Source organism: Ambystoma mexicanum, chromosome 3p (assembly GCF_040938575.1).
Source record: "Ambystoma mexicanum isolate Mex_15411 chromosome 3p, UKY_AmexF1_1, whole genome shotgun sequence".
NCBI classification, from domain to species: domain Eukaryota; kingdom Metazoa; phylum Chordata; class Amphibia; order Caudata; family Ambystomatidae; genus Ambystoma; species Ambystoma mexicanum.
This window is the reverse complement of record NC_090925.1, coordinates 1,131,089,398-1,131,105,516: the sequence shown is the minus strand read 5'-3', so window position 1 is coordinate 1,131,105,516 and position 16,119 is coordinate 1,131,089,398. Positions and strand designations below refer to the sequence as shown.

At 48.7% G+C, this 16,119-nt stretch overlaps 1 protein-coding gene across 2 annotated transcripts in view; it reads right to left on the bottom strand.

The window, feature by feature from the left end:
• LOC138581301 (organic cation/carnitine transporter 2-like) overlaps positions 1-16,119 on the bottom strand; it is a 747,170-nt gene that overhangs the window by 42,226 nt on the left and 688,825 nt on the right. Inside the window, exon 10 of one of the 2 annotated variants that reach the window (XM_069652516.1) lies at positions 11,951-12,024. The exons of the other annotated variant lie outside the window; for it this stretch is intronic. Within the exon in view, the coding sequence (XP_069508617.1) occupies positions 11,973-12,024 (52 nt within the window). The 3' untranslated portion in view covers positions 11,951-11,972. The remainder of the gene's footprint in view (positions 1-11,950; positions 12,025-16,119) is intronic. 2 annotated transcript variants of the gene reach the window in all.

Sequence of the window (16,119 nt, the reverse complement as noted above, 5' to 3'; positions counted from 1 at the left end):
TGCAAGAGGACATCATCCCGAGGAAGGACTTGATGGACCTCACCCTGGCCACGTCCGTGGCCAGCAAACGCTGCACCTTGCCTAGGATGGCCTTTGACCTTTCCTCCGACGGCGAGGCCAGACGCGCCACTGTGTTGAGCTTGGGTCCCAGAAACAGTGCGACTTGAGAGGGGACCAGGTACTTGGGGAAGTTGATGGAGAACCCCAGGTCCGTGAGTAGCTGGACGGTCTTCGCTGTGTGTTCTACGGCAAGCTCCCTTGTCCTTGCGCGGATGAGCCAATCATCCAGCTAGGGGACGATGTGGATCCCCTGCAGGCGCAGCCGTACTGCCACTGGAGCGAGGCACTTGATGAAAACCCTGGGTCTGACTTCAATCCGAACGGGAGGGCCTTGAACTGGTAGTGCCGCCCTTAGACCACGAACCTGAGGAACTTCCGGTGTCCTTTTAGAATGGGAATGTGAAAGTATGCATCCTCCAAATCCAACGACGACAGGAAATCGCCCTCCTCCAGCTGTCCCAGCACGGAACTTCTGTGCCTTGATGTACTTGTTCAGTCGTCGCAGGTCCAGGATGGGTCGCCACCCTCCTGTCTTCTTTTTTACGAGGAAGTACCTTGAGTATACTCCGGAGCCCCGGAGCCTATTTGGGACGAGCTCGATGGCACCTTTCTTGAGCATCGCCCTTATCTCCAAGAGTAGTTGAGGGACGTGATTTTCTTTCCTGGCCACGGGAGGAATGCGGGGGCACTTTTTTAGAAATTTGAGGGCGTGCCCCTGGGCCAGGGCATCCAGCACCATACGGTCGGTGGACATGGACTCCCACACGCTGACGAACTTCGCCAGCCGGCCTCCCACTGGGGTGCTTCGGTGGGGGCCCGACGCCACGGTCGGTTCAATCTTGCTTGGAGGACGCCTTGCCGCTTTGGCTTCCCTGGCGACGACGGGGGGATCCACCCAACTTGCCTCGTCCTCTATAGGCTTCCTGCGACGAGGAGTGGGCCGCTTGGCGGTACGTAGAGGAGCCACCAACGAATCCCTTGGAGGCACCCTGCTTGACTCCGGAGCTCCGAAAGGACGGCCTTCATTGCTGGAGAACTCCTAGGGCCTTAGCTGTCTCTGTGTCCGCATTGATGGCTTGGAGGGACTCATCCACTGTTTTCCCAAACAGGTTGTTCCCGTCAAACGGCATGTCCAGAACCTTGGCTTGTACGTCCTGGCATAAATCCGTCTCCTTGAGCCACCCTCGTCGTCTGTTGCCACCGTTATGGCGTGGTCCGATGCCACCTCACCTTCCTGCAAGATCTCCAGGGCCGCAGCCCTCTTGTCATCCGGTAGGAAGTCCAACAGGGGTGCGGTCTTGTACCATAACTCCCTGTCATAGCGGGCCACGATCGCATTGGCCGCCTTAATCGTTGTTGCCGCCGACGAGATAACTCGTCATCCCATTGCATCCAGCTTCTTTCCTTCGCCGTCCGGCGGGGAAGTTGACGTTGAGGCCGATGCCCCCCCGCTTTCTTCTTGGCCGCCGCTGAGACGACCGAGTCAGGAGTCGGTTGCACCCTAAGACACAAAGGGGCCGGGTCGGGGACCCAGTACTTCTTCTCGTACCGATCCCTCTTGGCAGGCATCATAGATGGGTTCTTGAGAAGGGTGAGACCCTCGTCCCAGATGTCATCCAACAGAGGCACGGCGAGGACTGTCTTCCTCTTGGCCTCGCGCCGTTGGTAAAGGAAACCTTCCTTCTCTTCGGGGCAGAGCTGAAAAAGCTCAGATGCCCTGGCGATCATAGCGTGGAAAGACCCAATCTCATCGGGTGGGGAGGCCCGGGCTGGAGGCGATGGGAGCTCCGTCCCGTCGTCACTGCCGTCGTCATCCGTATCCGTCATGGCGTGTCCGTTCCCGTGTCATCCCCAGGAACGGGGGACGTGGGCAAAGGCTGAGCAGGCCACGAGGGCTGAAAAGGCAGGGCTGGATGGGTCCCTCTTCTCTTGTTTGGGGGACTTCCAGACGGGTCTGGCTCTGGCTCCTCCTTCGGGCCTGGTTCCGGCTCCTCCATCGGTGGTAGGGGCAATCTCATCCTTATCGCCGAACATAAGGATTGTATTGCCAACAAAATGGCTGCCGAGTTGTCCTGCAGCTCCGGAAGCCACGGTTGACTAGAAACCTCGTTGGCGCCGCCCGCGCTCTCGCCGTCCTCTTCGTCGGGATCCCTCCCGTGGGACCGGTCCTCTTCGACGACCTCGTCGAGGCCCTCCAAGACTTCAACAAGTTCCTCCTCAGAGGCTGTATCCGTGTCCACAATGGCCACCGGCTCCTCCCCCCTCTTTTTCCACCGGGGTCTTCACGGGGGTCTTCTCGATGGGCCGGAAAGAGGCTTCCCTCTGCGGTGGCAGAGAAAATCTGGACCCCGAGGTCGCCTCCACTGGTGTAGCCTCCCCAGGCTGCACCAGGGCCGCCGCCGGACTCCTCGATAGAGGCCTTAGCCGGGTGAATGAAGGCCTTCACTTTGGGGGGAGGGTCACTGCCTCGGTCCCCATCAGCTGGATCCTTCGAGACCGACTGGGGCCTCTCCAGAAGCTTTGCCGGGTTCTTTGCTTTCCTCTTCCCTGAGCCAGAGCGTTGGCTCGTGGTTGATGGTGCTGGAGAGGATGCGCCCTGCCTGGCAGCCAAGGAGCCCGACCGTTCGGTGCTCCCAGTGCCCACGGACTCGTGGTGCTTTGCCTTCTGTTGGGCCCCCGTCGCCGGGGCGCCATCACAGGACTTAGAAGACCGCTCAGACTTCTATTTCTTCTTCTCACCTGACGGGGCTCTTTTCTTCCAGCCAGTTGGAAAGACGAAGATGTCGATCCTTGATGGTCCGTTCCGACATGTTCCCGCAAAACGCACAGTCCTTCTCCACGTGCGTTTTGTCCTCATGAAGGCAGTAGAGGCACTTCGAATGCTCGTCCTCTTTGAACGCATTCTGCAGCTGGCATCCAGGGCAAACCCTGAACAGCTTTCCGGGCGTCGAGCTTCCTTTCTCCTGGGCCATGTCCGGGGTAGGCCACAGAAACTTCTGGACTCCTCCAAGAAGCGTAACTCGATGAAAACTTCACCCTTGAGGGGCGTAGAAAAATCTGAAACGGGTCCCTGTTGATCGGATGTAGAAATGGTGGAGCTTGAGGCTCTATTTGACCGGAAAATGAGAAAATCTCTTTGAAAAAGCACGAAAATGCAGCAAAAAGCTCGCGAGCTAAACACAAGGACTCCCAACACTTGAGCATGCGGTAAAAATCTGAGGATGGCTGCCAGGGGAGGGGCTTAGGGAGAGGGCAGTCATTGGCTGGGGGCAGTATGACCCAGAGATCAGTGATTGGTTACTACTAAGAAAGACAGATCAGAAACGAAACTGATACTGATTTTTTCTTTACTGAGGATTCCCGGCCTGACGACGGGGACTATTCATGAGCATGTGAATCCATGCCAGACCCCATGCTGGAGAATGAGCTTTACCCCTTTAAAAGAGCCCTTCTGAACATCATGGGATATCACTTCCCGGCTTTGGAATTCTGGCAGATCCCTGGATTGCTGACTCCCTGCCGGTGCTGGCTAACTGACCTGGGACACTAGATTGCAACTCTGTGGGGAACCTTGTTTATCGCCTGGATTTGATCGTGTGTCTGCGGACACTGGGAGAACACCTTGCAAAGCCTTTTAATTAGAAACTGGACCTACTGTTTATTCTGAGTTTATTTCAACAACATCAAAAAGTTGAGTACAGAGGTATTTTAGAAAATGTGCTTTGATGTATTGTTTTTGTATTTTTTTTAAACTGTACAATTTATGTGGTTTTAGTTCTCAAGCTTCAGCTCCATAAGGCTTTTTTCTTTACTGTTTTTATAGACAGTCAAGCCCTTTTTTAGTCAGGCCGGGGGCGAGTAGGCGCTCAAAGGCACTAGGCTGTGCATTTCTAAACTAAACACCTATGTGCTTTTAATGACAGGTTTATGAATGACCAGTTTGCTTAGAATGCTCAGTGGTTTCGCATGTCAGCCAGGATAACGCAGAGGCACTGGTAGCACCGTATTTTATTTGTGTGTGTGATATCACATGGGTACAGAGCTTATGTTCTAAAATTGTTTTTGACATTTTGACTAAAACACTTGGGAACAAGTTGAAAATATGTAGAACTTTTTTGTAAGTGTTCATAGCGTGACTACACAATCAATCATACACTTCAATTTTAAAGCTTGGAAAGCGTGAGGTCGAGACAGCAAAGCAAGTGACCCAGTATTCAGAATCTAGAATTTCACAGAGTTTATATTCTGTAAATAATGTTTTCCTCATTTATTTCTTTATGAGCTCACTGGCACTCCAATAGCCGTTCCAAGCATTAAAGTATTTGTATTGTATTTGTATTTATTTTGTTTATATAGCGCCTTACACCAAGCATTAAGTAAACAATGACAACACTTTTGGTGCACTTGTCTTTTTGGGATGCAACATATTTGCACACGCACAATGCGGTGTTTTAGTTAAACAGCACAGATAAAATATTTTTAGTGTGTAAAATATTCAGCAAACAGGGATCAGTATGTGCCAAAGATCACACATGGTGTGCTTAATAAAAGAACTCTGGAATGACAGAATTTTTAAGGGTTGCAAGTGTCAGGGCTCGAGATGTTTGGGGATGTGTAAAGGTTGGCTTCTTTCAAGTCCCAATGACTGTACCAGTGCATGTTTTAGGTTGTGCTGGATTCATTTTGTACTTCAAAGTAGTGGCTACAATTTATTTTATTCTGCAAGCAGAATATCCCAAAGTAAAACAAAATGTATCCATTCTCTATCTGCAAGGGAAGCGCAGAGTGCTGGCCTGCAGCTTTATATCTTTTAAAGCAGCACTCTGGTAATTGTATGCTAGCAATTTAAAATATGTTTCTAACTTTTGCAATGTTTCGTACAATACTGACACGTCCCAAGATGCGATGGATTTAAGTATGTGTCAAACATCACACATCTGGTGAAGTGGTGTAGCCAAAAATCGTTTATATAAACAGATTGACATTTCAATTTCTTTGGGCTCTGTACTTGGTTGTTACATTGGATTTCATATGTTTACGCCGACATTGCAACATTCTGTGAGTTGCTACAGTTGTAATATTGTTGCTGAATATTGTAATGCGCTCATGCTCACTGTGTAAAAGATGCTTTATTCTGAATCTATATTTGTTCTTGTATTTTGAACAACATTGTGAAACCAAAGAGATGGATGGCACAGCCGGCAGAGTCTATGGATGTGGATTGTGGCAACCAACAACCGGCAGCTATTGGATTTATGGCAAATGATTCAAGTAACACAACACACCACATTTGCTTTAGGAGGCAGCAAGACCCAAGGATGATGGGGGTCAGCCACAGTTTCAGAATGACCAAAGGTGGCACTTTAACCTGGGTGAATGGATGGGGCAGTTCAAAGATGGAGATTGTTTTTTTTTATTTCTCAATGGAGCTCAGTAATTGGTGTTGTGGGAATGCCTCTACTTATGGATGCAGGCTCAAGGAATCGCCATGGATTTCGCTGCTTTGTTGTAGCAAGGGGTTGTACATTTGGGACAGCACTGCAACCAGGGCTCAATCATGAAATGCACTAGGTAGTGGTATTGAGGCCCAACCAGCGCTAGAGGGTGTGACGGAGGCCACAACAGTTTTTAAGTGTGTAGCATTGTCCTGCAGGTTTCAACGCCCTCACTATTTCACAGCAACACTGCTATCTCTACCTTTAAATCCTATAGATCACACAGGCAAGATGCACCTGCCCTAGCTGAGTGTCTGAGAGTTGGTTGCTTGAAACTGCAGGTTTATTTTTTCATTGATTTAAATCGTTTTCGCTCTGCATTGACATGAATGTGCATAATCTTTTTTCCTCTATGTATTAAATATGCCCTTTTATATAAATAAATATTTGTTCCAAATCATAAAATTGGCTGGCTTTTTATTATGTGTTTCTTTTTATTATGTAAAATAACACCCATCGCTTGTTGATTTTTAAAAAGTTATTTTATTCAGAGGTGTAACGCTAAGATGTGGTGGGGACCAGCAAACCGATATGGGCTAACAAAACAGTTTCTATGTTTTTAATCACACGTAAGTTAAGCCACAGAGTAGAACTCTGCCGCTGTTCCAGATGCTGGCTTTTTTATTTTCACAGATGATGCTACAAGCTCTTGACACCCATTTGTCTTAATATATTTCCAACAACTTCAAGCCTGTGCATGTTCACCCAATAACAGCTGAACATAAAGATGCAAACTAGTTGTTAAACACATTTTTATTAACATTTAAAACAACAATTTGTATTCAGATTTTGTTCACAATTGTTTGGGTTATCAAATGTTGTATGACAATCCTGTCAGCTACAAAATGCAATAGTAGCAGCAGCCACCACATGGCATGTTTCTTCTGCACTTTAATTTATAAAAATCCAACCTTTCTGGGAATTTTAAAAACTCATTCATCTCTCTATGCTGCAAGCTAAGTTGAGAACTCTAAACTTTTACAAGTAAGTACATGTAAAAACGGGTGCAGACTGTTGCTGATAGATGTGTGCCTGCGTACACATCCTCCTATACATGAAAATGTTTTTCATGGCATTGTGACACGGTAACACGTTTGGGGCAGGCGGCTTGGGGTTAAATGAAATTATGCATAGTAATCCTTAATGTACAGCGTCTATTTATAACTATTAGGATGTCTGAGCTTTGGGTGTTGGACATGTCCAAAATGAGAGCCAGGACTTTTTATTCTAAAACTCTCCAGCCATAGAAAGCAAACATGATAAAATATATCAAACTTTTCTTCTCAGATGCAAAACCTTGAGCTGGTCTAATAAGCTGGCATGACAGGTGGAGCAAGATGTAGCATTCCCAACCCAAGAAGGACATTAGGAGTTCACTGTAATGCCATTCTCATTGAAAAATGCCCCAGCAGCTTTTCAGCGGATGGTTAACCAGATTTTGTCTGGTATGGAAAACTTCAGTGTCATCTATTAGATAACATTGCTGTGTTCAGCCACACCTGGAAGGATCACTTATCCCACCTAAAATAAATACTTAGGGCACTGCAGAATGCAGGTCCGAGTATCAATGCCAAGAAGTGCCAGATAGCGCAGGGCACCGAAACCTACCTAGGCCACCTGGTTGGTGGAGGTAAGAAACAACCTCTCAAAGCAAAGGTGCAGGCTGTGAAGGATTGGGACCATCCCCACCACACAGACACAGGTGAGAGCCTTTGTAGGCCTCACTGGGTACTACCGGTCGGTCATCAAGGGGTATGGGACAATGGTGCCAGCCATGCCCCTGAATGATGTAACTTCCAAGAAAATGCAGAAGAAAGCAACTTGGACCTCCACCTGTCAAACCTCCTTTCAGGATTTAAAAGGGCCGCAGTTCTGATAGTGCCAGACTGTGGTCAGGTGTTCATTATCCAGACAGAGGCCTGTGCCTGTGTTAGCTCAGCTGAACTCACAAGAGGTAGAGCAACCTGTCACCTAGATAAGCAGGCGATTGACAAAAAGGGAAAGGAACTGGGCCGTCATCGAAAGGGAGGCTTACACAGTTGTGTGGGCCGTAAAGAACCTGAAATCCTACATCTTTGGGTCACACTTTATGATCCAGACAGACCACCAACCTCTTGGATGGTTAATGGCCATGCAAGGAGAGATCCCCATGCTTTTGTGTGGGGCCATATCCCTACAGGGATTAGATATGGACATCCAGCACAAGCCAGGATCCCAGCCGGTACTTTTGCCTTGATGACGTACCAGACCCTCAGTAGGGTGGTGGTTCACATGTTGAGGCTGGGGGGCATATGAGGAATTAAACCATTCATTTGGGTTTTTTGAAATTTTAAAAGAAATTGAATGATGGTGGATGAACCTCCGGAAAATGTGTGGGGGTAATCCGCACACATTTTCCTATGCTCACGGCATGACATACACATAGACCCATGTGCTCTGGGTGAACACAGCCTACAGGCGCTGCCTCCCCAGTCATATTTAGTTGGGATATGACAGCCATGATTACACCATGTCCTCTCAGAAGGGGGGAGGGCAAAACATTCCCCCGACCAAGGCCAGCCTAGTAAACGAACATACGCCTCACAGATCCGCACTGGCCTTTTGTTAGCTCTGCTGCTGGTGGCAGCTTCGCATACTAATCAAGTTTAATTCAAACAGTCCCACATGTGGCCTGGCTGCAGAAGCTAAAAAAGGAGACAGGAAACCCCAACAACCTTTGATATGCACTGCGTCAACCTGAAGCCAGCTCCCGCCCTTAGTATCAATGAACAGTGAAATATCATGTCTGGAACTGCACTTTGTAATATTCATCCCTGCAGGGGCACCCCATTCAGAAGGTAGGAGCATGATTTGACAGAGACAAAGGGCCTCATTCCGAGTAGGGCGTTAAGGGATACCGGGCACCGGTAAGGAGACCGGTGCCGGTAATCCCTTACTGCCCTAATACAAGGTCCCTTAGCGGGTCCCTCCAGTAACGCCTGGTCTGACCAGACATAATCGACTGCACCCGCAAAGGGATCTGGGCGCAAATAACGGGCTTGACATGCGCAAGCCCGTTATTTGCACCCTCCCCATTCCCATTGAGCCCTATGGAGGCTCAAATGGGAATGGGGAATGGTATTTTCAATGGGGACTTACCGGTCCCGCAAAGGTCGGACTACACCGGTAAGTCCCCATTGAACTAGACCGGTGCTGGACTCGTTATTGGTGGCAGTCATGGCGCAAATAGCGCCATGACTACCACCAGTCTCGGAATGAGGCCCAAAGTCTGGTCCCGCTGCAGCTTCAAGGGAGACCTGCCGCTTTAATCAGAAACCACAGAGCTCCATTAACTAGACAGTCCCTTTGATCTACAACAGACAAGAAGATGGGTAGGACTTCGTATTACATGTTTCACCCCTTTACCTTTTCTGTTGCAAAGCACTCTGGTTATGACCTCATGCATACAGGAGATTGTTGGTGGTGACCCAGAATTGGTTCATTAAGGTACACCAATCACTGTGGTCCATTTGGCTTTAAAAGAGGGCTGAGCCTCTCTTTTGGGTAGATCGGAAGACTTTTCAAGGACTAAAAAGAAGAACTCAGCATTGAAAACTAGCTGAAGGTACAGTCTGCCTTACATCTTCCGCTAATGATGGAAGTCCAGGACATCAAAGACGGAAGCAAGATCCCTCCCCCAAACATCTCCCAAGAAACAAAGGGAAATACTGAATCCAGAAGACCCTAAAGCAGCTCCAGAACTGGTACCCAGCCAGCACACAGCGTACCCTGCTTGGCTCTGCAGCAAGATTCCTAGGTAGGAAGTGGCAGAGAGTCTCTGAACCAAACCAAGGACAAAGCAGCTGCCTGTAACACTCTCCTCAGCTTTGGGCCATCTAGCTTAAAGTATGACACGAGCCCAGTGAAGAAGCTAGGAGGGGTGCATCGACAAGCATCTACCGACGTCCGCTATAAAGGACATTCTTTTCGAGCCAGTCAAGCACGACTGCACTGCTGACTGTTACGCGGCAGTCGCTAACGCCCTCTCAGATGCATCGACCAGTGCTTCAGACCCACCGACCAGCACTCAGACAACGATTCCTGAACCCAAGCCGCCGTGTAGGACAGCCTGCAGTCGTCCGTCCAGCCTTGCTCATCAAACTACCTGCTGCCTGATACCTGCAGCTGTCTCCGAAGCTGCAAGGCACCCTGAAACCGACTTAACCCTTTCGAGCACCAAGAACCACTACAGCACAGGTACAATAAGGTTCTGTCCCCCTGGTCCTTCTCCAAAGGCTCCTATTGACATTTTTCGACACATTGCTCCCTTTATACTGAAACCAAGTATCCTTGAACTATTGAGATGAATTATTTTACTGGCTACCCTCCTCTCAGTATCCAGAGTGCATCCATTTGCCATGTATTTTGTAGTGTGCTAGAACAGTCTGTTGTGATGATACTTAAAGTAGATATTTGTATACAACCTTGACTGGACAGTCCCTTTTATCATGGGTTAATAATTAAATTTTCGCTGTGTTTCAACTATCCAACGATCCACGACCTTGCAGAGATAAGCCTGCCATTCCGTCCGCATTACCAAAATTGGACAAGGTGGTTTCTATTTTGCCCAGTGTTTCCATTCTATTCAGATAGCTTCTGGTGTACTAGAGGTGTGGGGCTGATTGATGGTTTAGAAACCGATATTCATCCCTGTATCACTGGTGCTCCAGAAGTTGATTTGTCACAGGAGGAGAGGCAGGACATCAGTAGTTGGAAAGAGGGGGGAAGAGGGTGAAAAGAAAGGAAATGAGGCAATTGGAACATCAGAAGCTGGAAAGAGGAGGCAGTGAGAAGAAAGGAAAGAGGAGAGCTGAAATATAATATAAGGAGTTGGAGGGAGGATTACGGTGAGAAGCAAGGAAAGGAGTATACGTGGAAAATCAGGAGTTGGAGAGAGGAGGAGGGGCTGAGGCTCAAAGCACAAGAGAAGAAAAGGCTGACAGAAAAAGAATGAAGGGTGAGACCAGAGAGTGAGAATGGAGGAGAGGAGGACCACCATCAAAATGAGGGAGGGAAGGTGACTAGAGAGAATAACATGTGAGGCCCAGAGAAGTATTAGATGGTAGCAATAACAAGGTGAAGCCCGGGTCTGAAGGAGGTTTGAGCATGCAATGAGATTCCAATAAGGTGCAGGAGAAGCACCAGAATAGAGAGGAGGGGATAAGGGAAGGTCTCATACGTACAAGTATGTGTTGTTGTGCCTTAGGACGTAAGCACTCAGCTTTGTGACAAACCTTGTGTCTGTAAACCCCACTTTTGTCCAAGTAAAATTGAAAACAGGAGGTTTACCATTTAGGTGGAGAGATTGGGAGAGCAGTTGGATATACTACAGACTTTAAGTGGGCCAGGGCCAGCTTGGGCGGGGCCCCGGTAGTCTACAAAAAGGGCTCTCAAGCCGGGGCCCTGCCGGTTCCCACCCCGACTAGCCCCAGCCACGCTGCCACATGAGGCAGCCTGCGTAGCCGAAGCTCAGCGGTTACACCGGCTGCCTGCAGGTGTCCTTTGAATACATAGCCACCAGCAGCATGCAGCCCTTTCATTCAAGGAACCTGTGGTTAAAGTGTTGCACCACGTGGCTCCTTGCATGTATGGGCTGCCTGCTGCGTGCGAGCTGGGGCACACTTGTGTCACACCTGTAGTGCGCCCAGACCCTACGCCCAGGAAAATGGATGCACCTTTGTTTGTTTAAAAGGAGGGGCTGGGCGCATCAACGGTAATAATGCCAGTGTGCCCCATCTCTACTCCTTTTACCAGGCACCCCCCCCTCCCCACCAAAGGAAGGGGAGCTCCCCTTTAAGGACATGGCCTAAGTACATGTGTACTTAGATCAGACCCCCTAAGGATAGCCCCCATCCCACGCCCCACCCCCAAGTTCTACTTCCACTTAAAGCACTGGATATACTCTATTGGTGATATTTCGAAGGAGAATAATATGATGCATTTTGAACAATAACCACAGTTCTATAGAAATTCATACCAAATGGAAAATGATACAACTGAAAATGTGCCTGAAAAAACCATCAGAACTGTGAAATCTGCAGGCCTCACATCAATGTTAGCATCACTATTTGGAAAATTGTATGATTACAGACACATATAGTTCTCCTTGGCAACAGTTCTCGATGCCACTCATGCTAGTATATCTAGTATGAGGAAAAGAGAGCTACATTGCACTTCCAATAATATCAGTGGAACAAGACATTGGTTAGACACAGAAAGGATCAGGGAAGTGATAGCAAAATGTGCACAAATTTAAAGTTACTGCTTAGCTGGCCATTGTCACTGCTAATACTTCATAGGACAGGCCACAATGATTTCTGGAGATGCAATAGAAAAGATGCTGACATGATACTTACGATTTGACCCTGCCTCAAACTGTTACTTCTGGCAGCAATCTCTGAACAGCATAGATGCTCTACTGGGGTTCAGACTAGAAAGGGAAGATAGAGTGGGACGCAAGATGATTTATCGAATTTGAAAAGGCTGGCAAAACACTGGTGTAGGTAGATCGTTAAGACACTGACTGCTGTCAAACGTTGTATTTAAAAGCACTGCTGTCCAAAACACTGTTCAATGCTCCAACATTGGATAGACAAGATTGCTTCAGCAGCCTCATATGAGCATATAACATACAGGTTACACGAAAAGGACTAAAAATATGCATATGTGTTGGGGAACCTCTACTATTACACCTGCCATTTTATGCTTTGGTTTTGTCATACAGTGTCTCACAAAACTGGACAGACAAAATATTCCACACATCAGTGGAAGACTGTTTTCATAAATACGCTGCCATACAAAGTTGGTATCAGTTTTAAGTGGGGCTAGAGAGAATTTGCTCTCTGCTAGAGATTTTGCAGGTACATTTTTAAAAAGACCACAACTACTTGGTCACGCACAATGAGGGCATCCAATGGAAAGCTCAGTAGCAGCAGTGGCCATTTATTTTTAAGTCAGTGGAGCTGGCAAATAGATGTCATGCTTTTAAAAGCAGGTTTTGGTACCCAATGTTTTTCCACTTTGCTGCTGTGATACATGGTGCCTGTGTTAATTGTGTTGCTTAGGTCTGTCTTTGTTCATGTTATCAAACTACAAACCACAAAGATCCCAATCAATATTGGCCACCAATGGCCGAGTAAATCCTTCAGCCCTTTCTTGATTTATTCTAGCATATGTTTTACTTGTTTCCACATAATAAAGTGCACCATTATCTGATGAGGGGAGGAAGTGAATTAAAGTACTCCTTTAAACAATGGCCGTGGGGACTTCAGATGGCCGCCGCACCAGGGGCACTGTAATTAGTGCGCTCATCCTTCCCTGCGCCAAATAATGCTGATAATGTGCAAATAAGCTTATGCCGTTGCACCTCGATGGCACACTACGGTATCGGGGCCCTCTGGTGAGCAGTAAAGGAGCAGTAGTGAGGTGTGGGTGCCCGATTTCAGGACCTGCGCTGAAGACGGGACCAAGCACTAGGGAGATGGTAGAGGGTGACCCGCGAGCTGTATTTGTATTTATTTATGTTTTATATAGCGCCTTAAGCCAAGGCGCTGTATAGACAACAGGGAATGGTACAATAAAATGAATAAGCAAAGAATAATCAGAAAGCGATCATACAAGCATGTTGCAAAAGGTGAGACTTCAATGTCTTACAAAATAAGGAATATACAGAGATCGAGCAAAGAGAGTAAGGGAGGCTGTTCCAGTGAAGTGAAGCTAAAAGAGTGAAAATACGAAAACGAGTGTGAGCACAAGGGGGGGGGGCGGTGCCACCAAGAGATATTGAGAGGGGGAGCGGAGAGAACGAGAAAGGGTATAGAGAGATATCAGAACAGAGAGATAGTCAGGAGCAAGACCATAGAGGCATTTGAAGACGATGCATAGGAAATTAAAGCTGCCGGGAGGCAATACTTCAGAGCTGGCATAGGTGGCGGCGAAGGCTGAGCCAGGTGTCCTTTCATGAGTCTGAAGTGAGACAATCCTTCAGGTGGCTAGCAAGCAGGGTGGTAGACGCGGAAGGAGCCCATTTCATCCCTGCCACCCTCGAGGATAAAACAGAGTGAGTGGCGGCACAGGGGACCTCGGAAAGGAGCCCTGCGGGTGCCCGTGGAGCCGCCTGTGCTCAGGAGGCCATCCCCGTGGGCAGCAGCAAAACACAGCCCCGGAGGTGAGTTGGCGCATTGCGCAAAGGAAGAGCGGGAGCTCGAGAGATACAGGGCTGGCCCTGCAAGTCAGACCTCAGTACTCAAGCGAGCTAGGCCCAGGAAGGAAAAGGGGGCATACACATTGCATAAACCCACTGTGCCTCTTGACTGGGAAGCGGCACACAACTCCAGGACTACAGAATGAAGAGTGCACAGGTAAGCAGGCCAGAAGAAGGCAGAGTGGAGCATGCTGGGAGTTTTTGCCCCCAGGGGCCACATTGCACACAGCATATTGCCCACAGCCCAGCACACACACCTGGAAAGAGGGGTCTGCATCAGGGATAGAGGGGTGAAGGAAGCGGCCTGGACAAGAAGTGTTGAGGGGTTCCTCAGTGAACACAGGCTCCCCCTTTGGCTGGGCAGAGGGGGCAAGCTACTGTACAGAGGGTCCCCACAGCTGACGTAGACCCAGCAAGCGGACCATAGGAGTCTGATGGAGAGGGGCACTCTCAGAGGATTGGATACTGCAATGGAAGCATTGAGGCAAAAGGATTTTTTGTGGCCCTGATTGAGCAAAGGAGCAGGGATGCGGAGGGGAGGGGCAAATCCCCCTCCATGTCAAGAAACAAGCCTAAGAATATTCAGCCCACCCGTAAACCCTTGAAGCACACCTACAGCAACTGTGGAGGAGAGAGGGCAAGGGGGGTGCGGCCGAGGACCAAGGGGGCCACTGGCAGAGGCTGATCTGGGGGGGATCGGACATCTCCCCTGGGGGACCAGGGGATAACAAAAGAGGACTTCCGGCAGCGCTTTCAGGACTTCAGCAAAAACATTACTGAAACGCTTCAATCACAATTAAGCATTATCAGAGCTGAATTTACCCAATCCCTCCAAGAGGTGAAAAACGACAAGGCGGTCCTGGAGGAACAGACAGATGCAAAGGAAAACGTGCTACAAGACCGGGCTGAGGACAACTGGAAGATGGATAGCTTGGTAGAACAACTCGCAAGAGTCAAACAGAACTTGGAATTGCAGAATGAGGACCTGGAGAATCGCTCAAGGTGCTCCAATATAAGAATAAAAGGCCTCTCAGAAGGAGTGTCGGACAAGGACCTGCGAGAGACCACCCAGAAGATTTTAGCTGGAAATGGAGAACTGGTCTGCCATCCAGCTGGATCGTGTGCATCGAGTGGGGCCGAGGAGGGGTGGAACTGGGCGCCAGACCATGGGATGTGGTGGTGGCACTGCAGCAATATGGACAGAAGGAGTGTATTCTGCTGGCTACCAGGATGGCCAACCCGATTAAGAGTAATGGATCAGAAATCCAATTATACCATGACTTGGAGCAGTCCACCTTGGTCAAGCAGAGGTTGATGGGCGTGGTGTTTAGGGTCCTAAAGAAAGCCTAGGTGAAATATAAATGGACCTTCCCTTTTAGACTGTTTTCGTGAAAAGTGAGCCAACATTGGGTCACCAAGTGTGAGGAAGGCATGAATATCTTGAAAATTGAGGAGGAGTTGTCCCAACGTCAAGCCCAGAGGTCAGAGAGGGAACCTGTCAAGAGGAAACTGTGGGAGTGAACGTTGGTCCAGGAGAAGGATTGGAAGAAAAGGGCCTGAGTGGCCTTGAAAGGCTGTGCAGCAAAGGAGGCGTTCCAGAAGCAACGGCTGCAAAGGTTGCAAGGGCTCCCCCTGAGTTCAAAGACATGGAGGAGCTCGGTGCCCACAGAGGGGGTTGAGGGGCTGTCGGGGGGCGAGGGGGAAGAGATGAGATTGTACATCTTGAACTGTTTTCATGGGTCTTATTGCACCCACACGGTTTACCTCGGGATGGTTCCGAAGGCTCAATTCCCATGGCCAAGTGCCTGTGGTATGGCTAGGATGGTTGAGCCTACCAAGGCATAGTTGGGGGAGGAGAAGAGGTACGGGGGAGAAGGGTGAGGCGAGCAGCTGGTAACAAATGAAGCCCTGAGTCTGGTGGGGTACAGACAATATACTAACATTGAGCTAGTCACTTAACATCTGCGGACTCAATTCCCCTGCTAAAAGGAAGAAGGTTCAGCTCTCCTTGGGAAGGGTGAAACCAATCTGTGTAGTTCTGCAGGAGATACATATCCAAAAATCAGACCGACATGAGCTTAAACTCAAAGGGTTACTCTCAGATAAGTCAGGTCAATGCCCATGGTAAAAGGGGCAGGGTGCTCTTGGCTCTTCGCGTGAAAAACCGAGATTGCTTTTTCTTTTCATGAACACTAAAGGGGACTCAGAGGACAGATACATTATGGCAAATATTAGATGGGAATGCAATACATAGGCACTGGTGTCGATTTATGGACCTAATACAGGGCAAGACGGATCCTGAGGTCTGCCTTGGGCAATGTG